The 19,652-nt window shown below is 37.5% G+C and overlaps 1 protein-coding gene across 2 annotated transcripts in view; it reads left to right on the top strand.

Annotated features, from left to right (window-relative positions):
- Nucleotides 1-19,160, top strand: part of GIPC2 (GIPC PDZ domain containing family member 2) — a 103,725-nt gene extending 84,565 nt beyond the window's left edge. The window contains exon 5 of one of the 2 annotated variants that reach the window (XM_061121563.1): nucleotides 15,373-19,160. In XM_061121563.1, coding sequence (XP_060977546.1) covers nucleotides 15,373-15,518 — 146 coding nt within the window. In that variant the 3' untranslated portion in view covers nucleotides 15,519-19,160. The remainder of the gene's footprint in view (nucleotides 1-15,372) is intronic. The other variant, XM_061121562.1, reaches the window with a different exon arrangement.
- Nucleotides 19,161-19,652: the final 492 nt, after the last annotated feature.

The raw sequence follows: 19,652 nt of genomic DNA, 5'->3' as shown, positions 1-19,652 counted from the left end.
CTAAATAACACGCTTCTGAATAACCAACAAATCATAGAAGAAATCAAAAAAGAAATCAAAATATGTATAGAAATGAATGAAAATGAAAACACAACAACCCAAAACCTATGGGACACTGTAAAAGCAGTGCTAAGGGGAAGGTTCATAGCATTACAGGCTTACATCAAGAAACAGGAAAAAAACCAATTAAATAACCTAACTCTACACCTAAAGCAATTAGAGAAGGAAGAAATGAAGAACCCCAGAGTTAGCAGAAGGAAAGAAATCTTAAAAATCAGGGCAGAAATAAATGCAAAAGAAACTAAAGAGACCATAGCAAAAATCAACAAAGCTAAAAGCTGGTTTTTTGAAAAAATAAACAAAATTGACAAACCATTAGCAAGACTCATTAAGAAACAAAGAGAGAAAAACCAAATTAACAAAATTAGAAATGAAAATGGAGAGATCACAACAGACAACACTGAAATACAAAGGATCATAAGAGACTACTACCAGCAGCTCTATGCCAATAAAATGGACAACTTGGATGAAATGGACAAATTCTTAGAAAAGTATAACTTTCCAAAACTGAACCAGGAAGAAATAGAAGATCTTAACAGACCCATCACAAGCAAGGAAATCGAAACTGTCATCAAAAATCTTCCAGCAAACAAAAGCCCAGGACCAGATGGCTTCACAGCTGAATTCTACCAAAAATTTAGAGAAGAGCTAACACCTATCTTACTCAAACTCTTCCAGAAAATTGCAGAAGAAGGTAAGCTTCCAAACTCATTCTATGAGGCCACCATCACCCTAATTCCAAAACCAGACAAAGATGCCACAAAAAAAGAAAACTACAGGCCAATATCACTGATGAACATAGATGCAAAAATCCTTAACAAAATTCTAGCAAACAGAATCCAACAACATATTAAAAAAATCATACACCATGACCAAGTGGGCTTTATCCCAGGAATGCAAGGATTCTTTAATATCCGCAAATCAATCAATGTAATACACCACATTAACAAATTGAAAGATAAAAACCATATGATTATCTCAATAGATGCAGAGAAAGCCTTTGACAAAATTCAACACTCATTTATGATTAAAACTCTCCAAAAAGCAGGAATAGAAGGAACATACCTCAACATAATAAAAGCTATATATGACAAACCCACAGCAAGCATCACCCTCAATGGTGAAAAATTGAAGGCATTTCCCCTGAAATCAGGAACAAGACAAGGGTGCCCACTCTCACCACTACTATTCAACATAGTGTTGGAAGTGCTGGCCACAGCAATCAGAGCAGAAAAAGAAGTAAAAGGAATCCAGATAGGAAAAGAAGAAGTAAAACTCTCACTGTTTGCAGATGACATGATCCTCTACATAGAAAACCCTAAAGATTCTACCAGAAAATTACTAGAGCTAATCAATGAATATAGTAAAGTTGCAGGATATAAAATTAACACACAGAAATCCCTTGCATTCCTATATACTAACAATGAAAAAACAGACAGAGAAATTAAGGAAACAATACCATTCACCATTGCAACAAAAAGAATAAAATACTTAGGAGTATATCTACCTAAAGAAACAAAGGACCTATACATAGAAAACTATAAAACACTGATGAAAGAAATCAAAGAGGACACAAACAGATGGAGAAACATACCGTGTTCATGGATTGGAAGAATTAATATTGTCAAAATGGCTATTCTACCCAAAGCAGTCTATAGATTCAATGCAATCCCTATCAAGCTACCAACGGTATTTTTCACAGAACTAGACCAAAGAATTTCACAATTTGTATGGAAATACAAAAAACCTCGAATAGCCAAAGTAATCTTGAGAAAGAAGAATGGAACTGGAGGAATCAACCTGCCTGACTTCAGACTCTACTACAAAGCCACAGTCATCAAGACAGTATGGTACTGGCACAAAGACAGAAATATAGATCAATGGAACAGAATAGAAAGCCCAGAGATAAATCCACGAACCTATGGACACCTTATCTTTGACAAAGGAGGCAAGGATATACAATGGAAAAAAGACAACCTCTTTAACAAGTGGTGCTGGGAAAACTGGTCAACCACTTGTAAAAGAATGAAACTAGAACACTTTCTAACACCATACACCAAAATAAACTCAAAATGGATTAAAGATCTAAATGTAAGACCAGAAACTATAAAACTCCTAGAGGAGAACATAGGCAAAACACTCTCCGACATAAATCACAGCAAGATCCTCTATGACCCACCTCCCAGAATATTGGAAATACAAGCAAAACTAAACAAATGGGACCTAATGAAACTTAAAAGCTTTTGCACTACAAAGGAGACTATAAGTAAGGTGAAAAGACAGCCCTCAGAATGGGAGAAAATAATAGCAAATGAAGAAACAGACAAAGGATTAATCTCAAAAATATACAAGCAACTCCTGCAGCTCAATTCCAGAAAAATAAATGACCCAATCAAAAAATGGGCCAAAGAACTAAACAGACATTTCTCCAAAGAAGACATACAGATGGCTAACAATCACATGAAAAGATGCTCAACATCACTCATTATTAGAGAAATGCAAATCAAAACCACAATGAGGTACCATTACACGCCAGTCAGGATGGCTGCTATCCAAAAGTCTACAAGCAATAAATGCTGGAGAGGGTGTGGAGAAAAGGGAACCCTCTTACACTGTTGGTGGGAATGCAAACTAGTACAGCCGCTATGGAAAACAGTGTGGAGATTTCTTAAAAAACTGGACATAGAACTGCCATATGACCCAGCAATCCCACTTCTGGGCATACACACTGAGGAAACCAGATCTGAAAGAGACACGTGCACCCCAATGTTCATCGCAGCACTGTTTATAATAGCCAGGACATGGAAGCAACCTAGATGCCCATCAGCAGATGAATGGATAAGGAAGCTGTGGTACATATACACCATGGAATACTACTCAGCCATTAAAAAGAATTCATTTGAACCAGTCCTAATGAGATGGATGAAGCTGGAGCCCATTATACAGAGTGAAGTAAGCCAGAAAGATAAAGAACATTACAGCATACTGACACATGTATATGGAATTTAGAAAGGTGATAACGATAACCCTATATGCAGAACAGAAAAAGAGACACAGAAATACAGAACAGACTTTTGAACTTTGTGGGAGAATGTGAGGGTGGGATATTTCAAAAGAACAGCATGTATGCTATCTATGGTGAAACAGATCACCAGCCCAGGTGGGATGCACGAGACAAGTGCTCCGGCCTGGTGCACTGGGAAGACCCAGAGGAATCGGGTGGAGAGGGAGGTGGGAGGGGGGATCGGGATTGGGAATACATGTAAATCCATGGCTGATTCATTTATTTATTTTTTTTTTCTTATTTTAAAAAATTAAAAAATAATTAAAATTAAAAAAAAAATAAATAAAAAGTGAAAAAAAAAAAAAAAAAAAAAAAATGGTTAGATCTGGAGTTCTCATGCTGTCATCAGGATGTGGTTTCTCTCAATTCTGGCTTCATTTCAGGTCTCCATGGTATCCCCTAACAGCCTCAGACCTGCCCTCATGGAGCCGAAATGACAGGCATGCCTCCACCCTCTGCGTCTTCTTGGTGGCAAGCACAGTGGGAGACGGGGAGGGCCTTTTCCAAGTCATTCAAACAACATGCTCAGAATTATCTCATTGTCTCTAGTGAACCAGTCACAGAGATGAAGGACGTGGTTAGGTCTGGGTCACAGGCTCTGTCTATGGAATAGAGAGAGACTCTGAAGTACAAGGGCTGAGATTGTGAAGGTCCTGGCCCCTCCCATGTTGAAGCAAGATGATAAATAGAGAGTTCCCTTTAAGAAGGGCAAGTGGATGCTGGGTGGGGAAATAGTGAGTGAACATGATAGTGGTGGAGTTTGTTACCTGTCTGCATCTGTGTGTGTTGGCGTGAGTGTGTTTGTATCAGATATTTAATAAATTTTTTAAAGTCAAAGGTTTGGAATATTTGGTTTACTTGCTACCAAGTAAAGTATTTTACTCTGCATCAGCTAGAAATATTTAAAACTCATTCTTCCTTTTCCACTTCCACTCATCTTCTTTTTTTCTTATAGACTTTATCCTAATTTCTTCCCTGCCTGTCTGAACTTTAAAAACAAAATTTATGTTGGCTATACAGATGATGTAGTTTTAAAAAAGGGTACTCTTTTCTAGTTCCTTAAAGAGAAATATAAAATTTGCTTATAATACCTGCCTGCTGTACATGGATCCAAAGTAAGAGCTAAGATGATCCTATAGAAAGAAAGTGCTTTAAAACATTTCTCCCAGCCTGTTTGTATTTGGAAAAATAGAGAGATTTGCATAAATGATATGGGCCTGTAACAGTTATGCAAATAAACTTGCCAATGAAAGTAAAGTGGATTTAGAGATATCAAAGTTCTTAAACTTAGGTGAAGTGAAAGTTGCTCAGTCGCATCCAACTCTTTGCTTTGCTACCCCACAGACTATACAGTCCATGGAATTCTCCAGAAGAATACTGGAGTGGGTAGCCTTTCCCTTCTCCAGGGGATCTTCCCAAACCAGGGATTGAACCTAGGTCTCATTGCAGGCAGATTCTTTACCAGCTGAGCCACAAGGAAAGCCCAAGAATACTGGAGTGGGTAGCCTATCCCTTCTCCAGTGAATCTTCCTGACCCAGGAATTGAATAGGGGTTTCCTGCATTGCAGGCCAATTCTTTACCAACTGAGCTATCAGGGAAGCCCGCTTAAACTCAGGTATTATATGTTAGAAAAATAATATATCTCTATTCAACTAAGAGGTTTTCATATTGTATACTGTATAAATATTGTAAGATTCAGGAATTAGGGTATCAGTTGCTGGGTCTGGATAAACTTTAGGAGAACCACACTTTTCAAAAATGAGAACTTAAAGCAGTGCTCAGCTTTAGAACTTGATTTTGGGCATAGGTCCTATTGCTACTTAAGTATAAATTAGGCATAGGTAAATAAATTATATTTAACAATAAATCTTTTGTTATTAAAATATACAAGTGTACAGGGAAGAGTGTTGGGCAATGGTACAATAATTATGGATGAATTAAGAAACAATCTTAATTAAAGTAGGGTCCTTACTTTAAGGATCAATTTTCTTTCACTTTGACAAATTCAGGGCACTAAACATTTCTCACAAATTCCTTGTAAATTAACTAGTAATCACTTTATAAAGTTAATTAATCATCTGTAGCAAATTCTCCAGTGACACAAAAAGTCATTATCATTATACATGATTAGCAATGTGATCAGTCACCTAGGGAGGTAAAGTTTAAGGAAAGTAATTATTTGGAGAATGTCAGCCATTGTTAAATTAGGAATTTCTCTCATTATTTATATCTGATTAGCATGAAATATGAATCACAAATGTGACACTGATTCAACAGACAAATGAATATACTTGTTTGTATTCCAAGTATTTCTTAGCTTTCGGAAATGTTAGGTCTTAATGCAAATTACATTGATATCATGTTATTTTGGAGTTGTTAATATGCTTTTGTTAAAAATTTAAAGAAGGAATATGGCAATAAAATGACTAAAACCTGAAATCCTATCCTCAGAAAAGCACTAGTATGTATTTACCATTAGGAAATGGAAAACAATTTGAATGAGTTTATGAAGGGGTCCCCTGGTGGCTCAGTTGGTAAAGAATGCAGTCAGTAAAGAATACTTGCAATGCGGAAGACCCTGGTTCGATCCCTGGGGTGGGGAAGGTCCCCTGGAGAAGGGAATGGCTGCCCACTCCGGGATTCTTGCCTGGAGAATTCCACAGACAGAGGAGCCTGGCAGGCTACATCCTCACGGGGTCGTAAAGAGTCAGACATGACTGAGCAACTAATACTGTGTTCTTCTACTATTGGAAGGGAATAGTACTTCATCTGGTTGTAAAGTTGTGACCTATTTCACAACCAACCCAATGTCAGCCAGTGTGGCTTGCCTTGGTATGTTATCCATGGGAGAAAATGGTTTCTGGAAGATTTTGAGTCCTGTAAGACCTTATATGGGATTGACCTAACTTAAAGGGAAGTTGTCATGCAAGTTTCTTCATGAATATTTAAGGAAGTTCTGTAAATTGTATATGGAACTACAGTAGGTTCTGATGATATCAGTTTAGGAGTTTGGAGATCATTCCAGCAACTTCAGAATTTTAGGATTTCTAATTTATAAAGAGATCTAGAAATATGTCAGAAGGAAATTTGAATGATAGTTTCTTAGTAATTTTTTTCCTGTAAAATCTTTAATGTGCTTAGCCACTTCAGTCATGTCCAACTCTTTGTGACCCTATGGACTGTAACCTGCCAGGCTCCTTTGTCCATAGGATTCTCCAAGCAAGAATACTGGAGTGGGTTGCCATGCTGGAGATCTTCCCCACCCAGGTATTGAACCCATTGCTTACATTGACAGGCAGGTTCTTTACCTCTAGTGCCACCTGGGAAACCCTGTAAAATCTTTAAAGCTCTTTTAAAAGTGTATGATAATATTATTTAGAGATAATAACATTTCTTCCTAGAATTATTTTCTTTTTTTTTCAGTGAATTCAAAGTAATGAACACTATAGAAAGTCATCCTTCTCAGATAAAGCCAATGAAATTTTGGAAATAGATTTTCATTAAACATTCTATGCTAGCTCTGTGTTTTGATGTTTGACACATATGTAAGTTGCTTGAAATGGGTCGATATTTATGGAAAGTATTAGGGAAAGTAAGTGTTGGAGACCTTACATAGAGGCACAGTTATAGATTTAATGGTTAAAATGAACAATAGCGATTATTTACCTTTATCTAAATCCTGCTATGTGCCATTTTCTAGATTTGAGGACAGATTCAGAGACATTTGGTAACTTGTCTAAAATCAGCTAACAAGCTAAGGACTGAGATTTAGTTTTTGGACTTTGATTCTAAGATTTTTCACCTGCAGTGCTATCTTATATCTAAAAGTTATGTTTAAGTATTTAAAAATGGAAAATATAAATTGACCTATATCACCAAAATAAGTTTGTAATTAATAATGACGTAAAGGTTATTGAGGGTGTTCCTCGTAGCTCCGTTGGTAAAGAATCTGCGTGCCAATGCAGGAGACTCAGGTTTGATTTTCAGGTGGCTCAGCTGGTGAAGTTATCTGCCTGCAAAGTGGGAGATCAGGGTTCGATCCCTGGGTCAGGAAGATCCCCGGAGAAGGGAATGGCAACCCACTCCAGTATTCTTGCCTGGAGAATTCCATGGACAGAGGAGCCTGGCAGGCTACACTCCATGGAGTTGCAAGAGTCGCACACGACTTAGTGACTAAACCATCACCAGAACATGTTAGCTAGCATCCTTCGTGGGGCCTGTGAACTTCCTCCTGGATCACTTTTCTCCCAGAGATCTGCAGATATTTACATGGCTCATGGTTACATGCATCTTCTGATATTTCCATAGCTCACTGCCTCACTTTTCTCAAGACTTTCCAGCTTCCCAGGTGCTAGCAGTAAAGAACCTGCCTACTAACGTAGAAGATGTAAGAGACGTGAGTTTGATCCCTGGGTTGGGAAGATCCTCTGAAGGAGGGCATGGCAACCCACTCCAGTATCCTTGCTTGGAGAATCCCATGAACAGAAGAGGCTGGCGGGCTACAGTCCATAGCGTCTGAAAGAGGCGGATACTACTGAAGCGATTTAGCACTCAAAGATTATTTAGTAGCGGTGTTAATATAAAGGTATTCTCAGTACGGCCACTAGAGGTCAGCACTTAGCTGCTTTATGTGGTATAACAAATTCTGCATTTTAGTGGTATATTTTTTTTTTGCCAGGTTATATTCAGGTGATAAATATTACTGTGGCATATTTCAGACCTAATATAGTTAATAGATTAAAAGCATTTTAGTAGCTGTCACTATGTCAGTGTAATAAAACTTTCTAAAAAGTACTTCCTTTTTTAAAAGTTTCCTTTGCTTTTCTCTTAAATCAGAGATTCAATCTTTTATAATACCAGCTTGTTTTTCCTGTAAAACATATTCAAAATCTATGTTTATAATTTATAGACATATCAAATTTATGAACATTAGCAAACAATTCATAATTTGTTCAGGGCATGCTCTGTTCTTAATTTCTTTTAAAATATATAGTAAATTACAGGTTTTGCAAAGATCTATGGAGCACTATATTACATACAACATTTCCAGCATAACTATGAAGCTGCCTAATTGATACTTTTCTTGCTTCTACAAGACCAGGGGTTCATGGAAGGCAGATAACTTATTCTGTTTTTAATCCCAGCTCCTACCCCAGTATTTCTCCAAGAGTAAATACTTGGTAAATGTTTGTTGACTGAATGTCTGTTAAGAGGCACAAAAATAGTGAACCCACTGGGAGTAAGAGTCCTGATATCTTTTCTGAAGCTTTAGCCATTGGCAAATTATTAAACTTTGAACCATAACTTATTTGTCTTTGTAAAAGGGTATGATAAAAAACCACCTTATTGGGTTGCCAAGGCATTACATTAAATATGTATAAAGTTTCTGTCGCATCATGAATCATAGGTATAGCCATTATCATTCTCAGCAATGATCACTAACAATTATTACCAGTAATATGGTAGTGGTAGTAAAGGTAGAAGCATGTAGTGGGTCTGGCCAAGTCTGGGGCTGTATTTAGGATGGGAGTTTTTCTTTCTGCTGTGCCAACATAGTGAGATTGTACAGTTAGGACTTTAAGGTTGCTGTTTGGGCATTTTAAACCATCTTCTTTTTTCTTTTTTTTTCATCTTGTGACTAGAGAACACCAACCAGAGATTGCAAGTCAGGGTAGATTTGATTCAGTGTCCATCAGTGAACATCTGATCCTGGTCATTGTTGCCTCCAGCATTTAAGAGCATCAGTCATATGCACCATTATTTTCTGCTTCTGAATGGTCCATAGATTTCCTTATATCTTTTATTTTTTGCTTTATTGAAATTTATTTATTTTTAATTGGAGGATAATTGTTTTACAATATTGTGTTTGTTTCTGCCAAATATCAGCATGAATCAACCATAGGTAAATGAATATCCCCTCCCCCTGGTATCTTTTATTTGTGCACATCTTATTTCTTCCTTAAAGAGATTATATATCACCCATATGTCAGTATGATCTTCAGGTAACTGTCTCAATAAAGGCTGTCTGTAGGCCCTATGAGAAATATTTAGCATTGTAGCCTAAACAAAATTCTGAACTTGAATCCTACTTTTGCAATATTTTAAGTTTTGGCTTCTCTTTCACATCCTGGCTACAGGATCAGAGTTCTGGGCCTTACTTTCTTGAGTGTGTGCTAACTGTGTGGGTGCAAAAATTCATTAAGTGTAATTACAAGGATTCTTTCTGTACCTACCCATCTACCAGCACATACTGTATATAAGATTTCAAACTAGTTCCCCTAGGCATAAAAGACTGACTAAATTATTCAAGATCTGTTGGGAGTTAATTTTTTTAATAGGGGTGATATGTAGATGAAAATAATGACAATGTAGAGCAATGTTAAATATACTCTATAGGACCTTATTCCTCCAAGTGTGGTTTAGGGACTGGCATTACCTGGGGGTCATTGGAAATGCAGAATCTCAGACCTTACTGCAGAACTGCTGAAGCAGTATCAGTATTTTGCCAAGATCTCAGGCAATATGTTTACGTATTCAAGTATGATAGCACTTGGAAGGCAGAAGGCTTTAGGGAATGCAGATATCACTTCCACCAGTTGGGGACCCAGAATTTCATGGAGGAAGGCGCCTTGAGGGAGACAAAGGAGTTTAATGGTGGAGCTGGGATTAGGAGGAGGCTGTCCTGGGCAAAGGTAAGAAGGAGAGGAAAGATGGTTTTTTTTGAGTTGTCAGATTTCTAAGGTCAACATTAGTGCAAAGGAGTAAGCCATTTGGGATGTGGGGGTACTTTGGATCAGAGTGCCAGACTAGGGTGTAGAGTTTTTAAGATTGTACCTGTGACCAAAGGAATATTTTCATATATGTGAATGACACAGTCCAGAGGTGGAGAGGAGCTTCCTGGTTCTTTTGTCTTATTACCTATAAGGATCAGAGCTGTCCTTTAGGAAGAGAAATATAATGTGCCTCTGAGAGATGGTTTATGACTAGACCCGGAGATTACAGAAATAGCATGGTATAACCTCAACAAAAAGCAGGGTAGAGAGATGCTCACCAGTCCCCAGCTGTTCCAGTCATTCCAGCTGAGATGCAGACATGTCAGTGAAGAAGCCCGATGAGGCTTCACATGACTCCAACCCCTGGTGCTGACTGCAACAACATGAGAGACCCAAGGGAGAACCGCCCCGCTGAGCACAGTCAACCCACAGAACCGTGAGCCACAAAGGTTGGGGGTGGTTACTGAGCAGCAGCAGAAAACTGCGATGGGAAGCGATGGTGACATCTCCCTTTTAGGACTGTCACAAAGGTTAAAGAAGATTTTTATTTGCTAAATCCTTAGCCCACAGCCTGGAATAAAACAAGCCTTCAATGTGTGTGTGTGTATTTATTATGTATATACATATAGCATAAAAGGAAATAGCATGGTGGCAGAGTGGAGTGAAGATTAGAGAGGTTGCAGAAACAGAATCAAGGGAGGCAGTGTTTGGTATACAGGCAGGAAGAGAAAGGTAATAGGCAGAACGATTGCACTGCTGATGACACCGGTAGCAACAGAAGGAGTAGCAGTTCATCCAGAGAGAAGTCATTTGGTTTCTTGACATGCTGCTTGAGATGCTAACAGAACACAAGCTAGAAGACTTGTGCAGCCTTTATTCAGAAAGGAATATTGTAAACTTCTGAGAGAAGTCAGAGATGGAAGCAAAGCATTGGGACTTCTCTGCGGCCAGCCATGGTGAAGCTAGTGTTGTGGTTAAGACCCAAGGCAAGACTACCTAAGGAGCGAAGGGACTCGGAACCTCCCGGTGAAAGGGGAATATCAAGAGTCTGTTTCCTGAGCACTTGGTTCTCACTGTGTGGAAATGCACTCTGAGGGCCGCTTTCCTCCTTTCTTGACTGTGATGCTGTTGAAAGAGCAGCATTCCTTGTAGACATTAGAGTGTTTCTCAGTGGCATAGGAAATAATTTCTAAAATACAGCTGCTACCCACGAGCGCATATAGTTTTACTGCATTGAATAGGCCATAGCTAAAAAAAATACTCAAAAACTTTCTCTCCAATTTGGATTTATCTACTGTATTTTAAATTTTCTTCCATTGTCTGTGTAGAGGTCTTTCTCCATAATATTTTATAATGGTGATTTTCAAACATACAGTGTGGTTAAAAGACTTTTTAAATAGTACTTCACAGCAGTCACCTAGATTCTAACAATATTTTTATTACAATTACTTTAACGTACACTTCTCTTTTTACCCATGCTATGTAGAAGTTTTTGTAAAAATGTAGTGTGATTGTAATATAAAATTTTTGTACTTTTTCAGTAAATATTAAAACAAAAATATTTCCTCACAATATTGCAAAGTTATAAACATTGTTTAAAATTACTTCAAAATAGTTCATGTAATTTATTTCATCATACTAAAGGTGACTTCATGATCCTGTGTCTTATTAAATAAAAAATTGATTCTGTATCTTAGGTTTTTTTAAAACAAAATATTAATGCTAAATTCCTTTCTATTTTTAAGATTTTTTAAAAAAGTATAGATTCTCTTATGTGAAGGAAATGAAGATACTGTGTTGAAGAGATATCTGTACCCTGTGTTTGTAGAAGCATTATTCACATCAGTCTAAGAAAATAGACTTAGCAAATAACCTAAGTACCTTATGGGCAGGTGAATGAAGAAGTTGAGGTATATATACAATGGAATATTCAGCCATAGAAAGGAAATCCTGCCATTTGTGACAAAATGGATGAGACTTGAAGACATGCTAAGTGAAATAAGTCAAAGAAAGAAAAACACTATATGATCTCACTTATATGTGGAATCTGAAGACAAAACCAAACACCAAAAACTAAGCTCATGGAAAAAGATCAGATTTGCGGCCACCAGAGGTGGAGGGTAAGAGGAGGGAGAATTGGCTTAGGGTAGTTAAAAGATACAAGCTTTGAGTTGTAAGATAAGTAAGTACTAGGAATGCACACTTGCCGACTGCAGTTAACACTGCCCTAGGGTGTTTATGAAAGTTAAGAGGGTAAACCCTAAGAGTTCTCATTGCAAGGGAAAAAACACTTTTTGGTATCTGTGTGAGATGATGGATGTTCACTAAACTTACTGTGGTAATCATTTCATGATGTAAATAAGTGAAATCTTTATGCTGGGTACCTTAAACCTGTACAGGAATGTATGTCAATTTTATCTTAATAAAACTGGAAGAAAACATACAGATTCTCAGAAGTGGAAATAGTAATAATATATCAAAGGATGTGAACATTTTAAAAGATAGATACTTGTTGTCAAATTGTTTTTCAAAAGCCAAATTTATTAATACCAAGTTCCACACCAGTATATTTGAGTGTTTGCTTCACTATATCCTGGCCAGCCTTGGCGTACATTGAAAATAACATAAAAGTTTCAAGAAACTTGGCAGGGCCCTTGGGTTGGAACAGATCTGCCTGCAGCTGGACCTCCTTCGCTTTTGAAGTGTGTATTTCTAGGCTAATGGTAAATGGAGAAGCTTTGGGGTCGTGGTTGAAGCCTGGGGCAAGGTGAGAGATGGGGGGATGATGAAGGGAAGAGATTCAATTTTACCTCACTTTTTATTGCTTAAAATATTTTTTGAGGCAATCTCAAAACTTATAGAAATGTTATACAGTACAAAATTTTTTTTCTCTTGAACCATTTGAGAATAAATTAACAATATACTATTGCCCCCAAATACCTTAGTGTGTATTTCCTATAAACAAAGATATTCTTCTGTCCAACCCTAAAATAACCATACAAATCATGAAATTAACATTGGTATATTACTAACATCTAATCATGTCCTGTTTTTGTTTCACCAAGTGCCTTAATATCCATTACAGCAAAAGAGCATGTTCAAAATCCTGTGTTATTTTTCCTTGTGTCAATTTGAAACAGTTTCCCAGCCTTGATTTTTATGACCTTCACACTTTTGAGGGGGTACAAGTCAGTTATTTTGTAGAATGTGCCTCAGTTTTGCATTATTTTTTCATAATAGCATTCAGGTTGCACCTCTGGCAGAAATATCACAAACGTGGTGCTGTGTTCTTTGCATTATATTTTACCTGCAGGCACAGGACTTTGATTTGTTCTGTTTATGATGTTATGTTGATGACTTCTTTAGGTTGTATCTGCTAAGCTTCTCCACTGTAAAGTTATCCTCTTCATAATAAGTATTTGGTGAGGACATATTTTGAAGCTATGTAAATATCCTGTTCCTTGTGAATCAACCAACCAACCTTTCATCCATTTGTCAATCAACCAATCATTTCATTATGGATTTTTGGTTTCCTGTTTGTCCCTCATTGGTCAATGGGAATTCTTCCACCCTGATATCTGTGTCTTTTCACATGTTCCCACCATTTTTTGGGAGCCATTACTTTCGGAGGAGATATTCTTGGTTCATATTGTACTTTGCCTACTCCAGCCCTGGAATCAGCCTTTTGTCTGAGGAACTCTGATTCTTTTTAGTGGAGAGTGATATTTAACAACCAAGATCTGGGTGTTTTGTCTGCTCATTACTATTGGGATGTTGCTTCTCCCAGGCCCTCCCAGTGGATTGGGGAATGTGTGTGTTCATGTCTTTACCTCTGTAGTTTTTCATCTGTCTCTAAAAATACATATTTTACTGATCCCTACAATTCTAATTTAGCAGGGTTCATTCTAGTTTTCTCCTTTTTCCTATTAATCTTTCTCTGATAGTGACAAAACTTAGTTCCCATTATTCAATGTTTATATGCTTATGTGATCCGTGCCCATGTATATAACCAATCTCTCATCAGTGTGGCTGCTGTCTTCCTCTCCCCTCCCCCATGCCCCCTTTACCCCACCTGGACTCCACCCTATGCCAGGCTGTCCAGCCAAGAGGAAGGCCTTCTTACTTAATTAGGACTTTGACCCTTGCCCCAGGTCGCCGCATCCACATCCCACTTCTGCTCTGATTATGGTGCTCCTCTATGGGCCACATCTCCCCGCTTCCCCCTAGCCGACCCATGTTAGTACTGAAATGTTTGAGATGAGAAACAGTTCTTAAATGTCCTTAAGAGACCTAGTGGATTTTAACTGGAAGGACCAACCTCTTGGCTCATTCATAGAAATCATACAACTTTTGGTTTGTTTAACCTTAACCTGAGGACTGCCCTGGTGGTACAGTGGATGAGAATCCGCCTGCCCATGCTGGGGACACGAGTGTGATCTCCGGTCTGGAAAGATTCCACATGCCATGGAGCAACTGAGCCCATGAGCCATAGTTTCAGAGCCTGCATGCTGCCGCTACTGAAACGCGTGTACCCAGAGCCTGTACTCTGTAACAAGAGAAGCCAGTGCAATGAGAAGCCTGCTCACCACGATGAAGAGCAGCCCCTGCTTACACAACCAGAGAAAGTCTGTGTGCAGCAGTACCGGCACAACCATAAATATAAATATATGTATACATATATAAATATTGACCTGGGGGAAAAAAGAGGCTGGGCTTTGCTGTTTCCCTTCACCCAGCAGTTTTTCACCGAAGTCCCAGATCGCATCCACACTGTCTCTTCTGGTAGCTAGTGCTTTAGAGGAATGACAAAAAGCCAGCTGAGTCTTACGGGGTCCCCGCCAGGTGGGGCAAGTCTCATGGGAATGTTTACTCCTGAAGATGCTGGTTTCCCAGACATAAAATATGTCCAGGCAACTCATTAGAAAAACAGAACAAGGGTAGCATCTTCACTTTCTAACCCAAACTGGAAATGGACTCAAAAAGAGCTACCTCAATTCCATGAGTAGACAGATTCCCCCCGTCCTCTCTAGCTTGATTGCTCCATTACAAGCTGTTATTCTTTGTCTTTTTTTCATAGTTGCCGGTGGGGGACTGGCAGAGGGGACAGAAAGAGCTAGTGACTATGGGGAGGTGGGGACGGGTGTACTCCGGGTTTCCTGTCTGAGTTAGCCACAGGTTTGCTTTCAGGAACTCTTGCTCCACCCAGAGGAACACCAGCAGTTCCTACCTGATGGCCTTCAAGACAGAGGAGAGGTCAGGGGTAGCAGCTGCAAACCTGGGTGTAGAAGATAGATGGTTTAAAACGTCTTTGCTAACTTGATATGTGATGATAGCATCTTATTTTTTTGTGTGTGCTAGAAGTATGTATATATGTATCTGTGTAACTTTTAGAAAATGCTTTTCCTGTTGCCCCTTTTCTCAGTCCTCTGATGCTGTTTCATGTATCATTAATTTTTAAAAATTATTTTTGATAGCTACTACAATGTTTGAAGCTGGAAAGGACAAAAGTAACCCAGATGAATTTGCTGTGGCACTTGATGAAACTCTTGGAGACTTTGCGTTCCCAGATGAATTTGTCTTTGATGTTTGGGGAGTCATTGGTGATGCCAAACAAGAATGATTATGATGTGAATGATCGACTCTGGAAGAATGAACCATTGTTCCTTAAGAGAAAAGTAAGATCTGCCTTCAGACACTGTTATGGACTCTGGCTTGGTTTTATGTGTATGAATACATTCTTCTGAAATATAGTCTTGATTTTGGGGCACTTTTTTAATGCAGTTGTATATGTAGCATGCTTAAGATAAATTACCTCAAATGTAACCAATTTTAATATTCATTCAAAAGCTTTTTAAAAGTTAGTTTTAGAGAGTATTTCTAGATAGATTATTTTGTTTCCCATTGACAGCTGTGTTTGTTTTTCACATAAAAGTTGATTGCAGTAGCTTTGTAGTTCTTTTGCAAGATCTTAATGCAGTAAAAACTAGGATTGCAGTATAGTTTGCCTCATAGCATCTTCATTTTGTTATACTAGTTTGAACAGGATGGGTTCAGAACATGAAATGTGAATTATGCCTACTAGATGTCTAGTAACATATATATTTTTTAAATCTGCTGAGTTAGGGGAGGAAGACTCCTACAGCTTATTAAGGTCTAGGGCCTACTTTCTGTCTTTGTTAAAACAAGGATTGATTAACTTTTATTTTTTGCTTCTTTGTAATTGCTTTCTTGATTCTTAAACTTGTTGAAATCTATTGTGTTGTATATGTGTTTGCATGTGTAGAAGAAGGTGAAAAAGAGGAAGATAGCTTAGAAAACACTAATGTTTGATTTTTTTTTTAGCAGTTCTTACAACACTATTTTTTTTCCACTCATACCTATTCTTATGTTACCCTTTATAAGCATTCCAGAGAAAGTTTTTTATAGTCTTTGTAGAACTTTTCTTTTGAAAGATGTTTACTCAGAAAATAGCTGTATTTGAGGACATTTTTGGGGGTGGTTAAAGAGCAAAACTTTTAAGCCTCCTAAACTTTAAAGGAGATACTATCAGAACAGATTTCCCCCAAGTGAAAATGCATGAGGAAGGGAAAGTTGAGAAAAGTATATTATTCTATTACTTTGGAGTTCTAATGCACTGTCTCTAAAACCTTACATTATTGAGAAAATTGAGGGTAAATGACTGTCTTATCACTGTTTCTTGACATTTTACAGATGTAAGGGAGATGGAAATGAATGGTTTCAACATAGATCATTTAATAAGGCAGAGCATGGTGTGACCAAGCATTTTTCTAAAGTGTTAGATGGAAAATGCTGCATGCTGCCATAGTAATCGGAAATAATAACCTGTGTGAGGTGTATTCTAGGAAATCAGAAGTAGTTCCCTTTTCATGCTGGGTTAATGCTTACATAACTTGTTTTCTTGTGCAACTTCAGTTTTACTGCCTTCCACCCTCTTTTTCACATACATTTAATTCTTTGAAGCTTGATATTCTTCATCTCATTGATCTGAAACCTTCACAGAAACTGTCATTAACATGTAACAAAAATAGTTTAGAGGAAGTGGATTGTCTTATTGCCCTTGCCCATCATTTGGAAATAGGATCCAGCCTAGGCTGTAGTCATTTCTTGCTGCTTGTTTAGTGAATTTCTTATGGAGGTTCCCACATACTGTTAATTCTTAATACCATTTCTCATAGAAGAACATACTATAAAAGAGCTGATATTTTTAGGGATAGGAAAGTTATTGGATGACTTAGGAGGCTCACAGAAATATTTCAGTTTAAACAAAACATAAATTTTTTGGCACTAGATGTTAGATTTTAGATGATGAAGCATTGTTTATTATTGATGCTGTCTGGTTCTCTTTCCCTCTTGGGTATGGATGAATGCTGACACTTGGTGCAAATTCCCTGTGATTTATGGACTCTCATATTTACAAAGTGGTTGTCCTTACCATGATCTCTCTAGAATTTTGATGTGTAAGGTACTGACAATCATGTACAATTGCAACTGTAACTTGCTTGTTAACATTAGATGAGCATTTATCATTAAGGGTCTTAGCTGGGCACAGGTGCTTTCCCAGTAATAGATTTTTGCCTTGAACTGTTCTCTCTCACGTCTACTGCTAAACTGATAACAAGGTCAGTTTCTTTATGTCATTTTGTTCTTTTACCTGAAAATATATCTCTTTTTGTGCCTTTGGTAAAATTCCCAGTGCATGAAAAAAACAGCTTTTCAGGTCTCACAGTCTACAAGATGGGGCTACCCTTCTACTGCTACAATGACCCAGGCATTTTTTAAACTGGGCCATATTTCTGGGAACCGCTAAACATTTTCAGAACTCTGTTGTTTTTTCTCAAAGAACTTTTTTTTCCTAGTGGAGGATGATTGTTTTATTCTTTTTAAAATGTTGATTCTTGTTTTATTTATTTATTTTATTCTTGTTTTCCTTTCACACAAAACAACACCTTTCAGTGACCACTAAGAGCTCACTCTGTTTTTTTTTTTTGGTGGAGAAAATTCAAAGGATGTTTGAACACTGGGTTCTTGAACGTAGCTTGGCTCTGACCAGGTCTACACATTCTGATGATTACAAATGAGTACATTTTGGGTTTCTGTGATGTTTCAGCAACACAGTTATATAATTATACCATGTGAAACTCTTTAAGAATTCAATTATAAAAGATTTAATCAGTTAACCTCTTTTTGGAGCTGCTGTAGCCAATAGTCTAATATGACAGATATTTAGCTAAATAGAGATAATTTTTCCAAATAATGTTTAATTTGCAGTATTCCCCCACACCTTAAACAAGTAGACATTTTCCAAGTGAGGCACACTTTGTTTAGCTCCATGCTGTTGCTAGACCTCCATCAAGTCCAGAGAGAACCTTCCTGTTTCCTTCAGTTATCATTACCTCCCTAGCACAGTAGCAAAATGAATTTCATCTGCAAATGGTGTTTTCAAAATAATGGTTCTTCTAATAGTGCATAATTATCCACCAAAGATTTAAAAGAATGATCATATGATTACCCTTTCACTCTGTGATACAGCTGAAAAATATGGATACTAGTAGTATGCTGTGATTCTTGAGGAAGTAATAGATTAAAAGGACAGGTGAGTATTTTACTCAAGCTGTGAGTGAGTAACGAGAAGATGCTATTCAACTCACAGTTCCAAGTATTAGTGCTCTGTGTAAAATGCACTTTTATTATCTTCTTGACACAGGTTGAAAGCACTATCAGAGTAATTTATTATGATTATAAAATGTTTCTAAGATTGTGAAGTGTACCAATGGCACAGCCTGTCCCTACCTGTTACCTGAAAACCTAGTTCCAAGAAATGACTCACGGTTATTATCTGCTAGAAGGGCAAGCAAAAGTTGAATATGACATTCTTTATTTCTTTGGAGGCATTACATCTCCATGACACTTATGTACAGTCATAAATATTTTCAAGCTATAGAAAAAATTAAATTAAAAAAATTCATTTTATATTTTGAACTGTGCCACGCCTACAGCATTGACTATATACAGGTAAAATATTCTATTTTTTCAAAAAGAAATGTTTTTTCTCTTTTATAAAAATCATATCTTATACTTTAAGATGTATTTTTGAGATTGAACTTGGAAATCTATTAATATGTGAAATTAAAAATTATATTTGATATTGTTTTAAAACTATTTACTGTATTTCTACTTACAATGTATAAAATTTCATGTATTGATCAAAAATAAATTATTTGTAAAGCTAACATAACTTTATATTTCTTATATTTAAAATAGAAATCCTCAAATAAAAAACTTTTAATGAAAAAAAGTGATGAGTGTTTTTATGATGAAAACAACAAAAATTTTGGGTTTTAAATGTCAGACTCTTTAGTTTTGTCCAAATAAATGGTGGGAATAACACACGTGATTGTCTAGGCCTTTGTGTTTTTAGCATGTGTGGTGCTGTGTTTTAGTTGTGCAGTCGTGTCTGACTCTTTGCGACCCCATGGACTGTAGCCCACCAGGCTCGTATGTCCCTGGGGATTCTCCAGGGAAGAATACTGGAATGGGTTGCCAAGCCCTCCTCCAGGGGATCCTCCCAACCCAGGGATTGAACCAGGGTCTTCTGCATGGCAGGCGGATTCTTTACCATCTGAGCCACCAGGGAGTCTCAAGAGTCCTGGAGTAGGTAGCCTGTCTCTTTGTCAGGGGATCTTCCCAACCCAGGGATTGAACTGGAGTCTCCTGCATTGAAGGTGGATTCTTT

The sequence above is a fragment of the Dama dama genome, chromosome 20, assembly GCF_033118175.1.
Source record: "Dama dama isolate Ldn47 chromosome 20, ASM3311817v1, whole genome shotgun sequence".
Lineage (NCBI taxonomy): Eukaryota > Metazoa > Chordata > Mammalia > Artiodactyla > Cervidae > Dama > Dama dama.
Note: the sequence above shows the minus strand (reverse complement) of the source record. Positions and strands in the feature narration are given on the sequence as shown.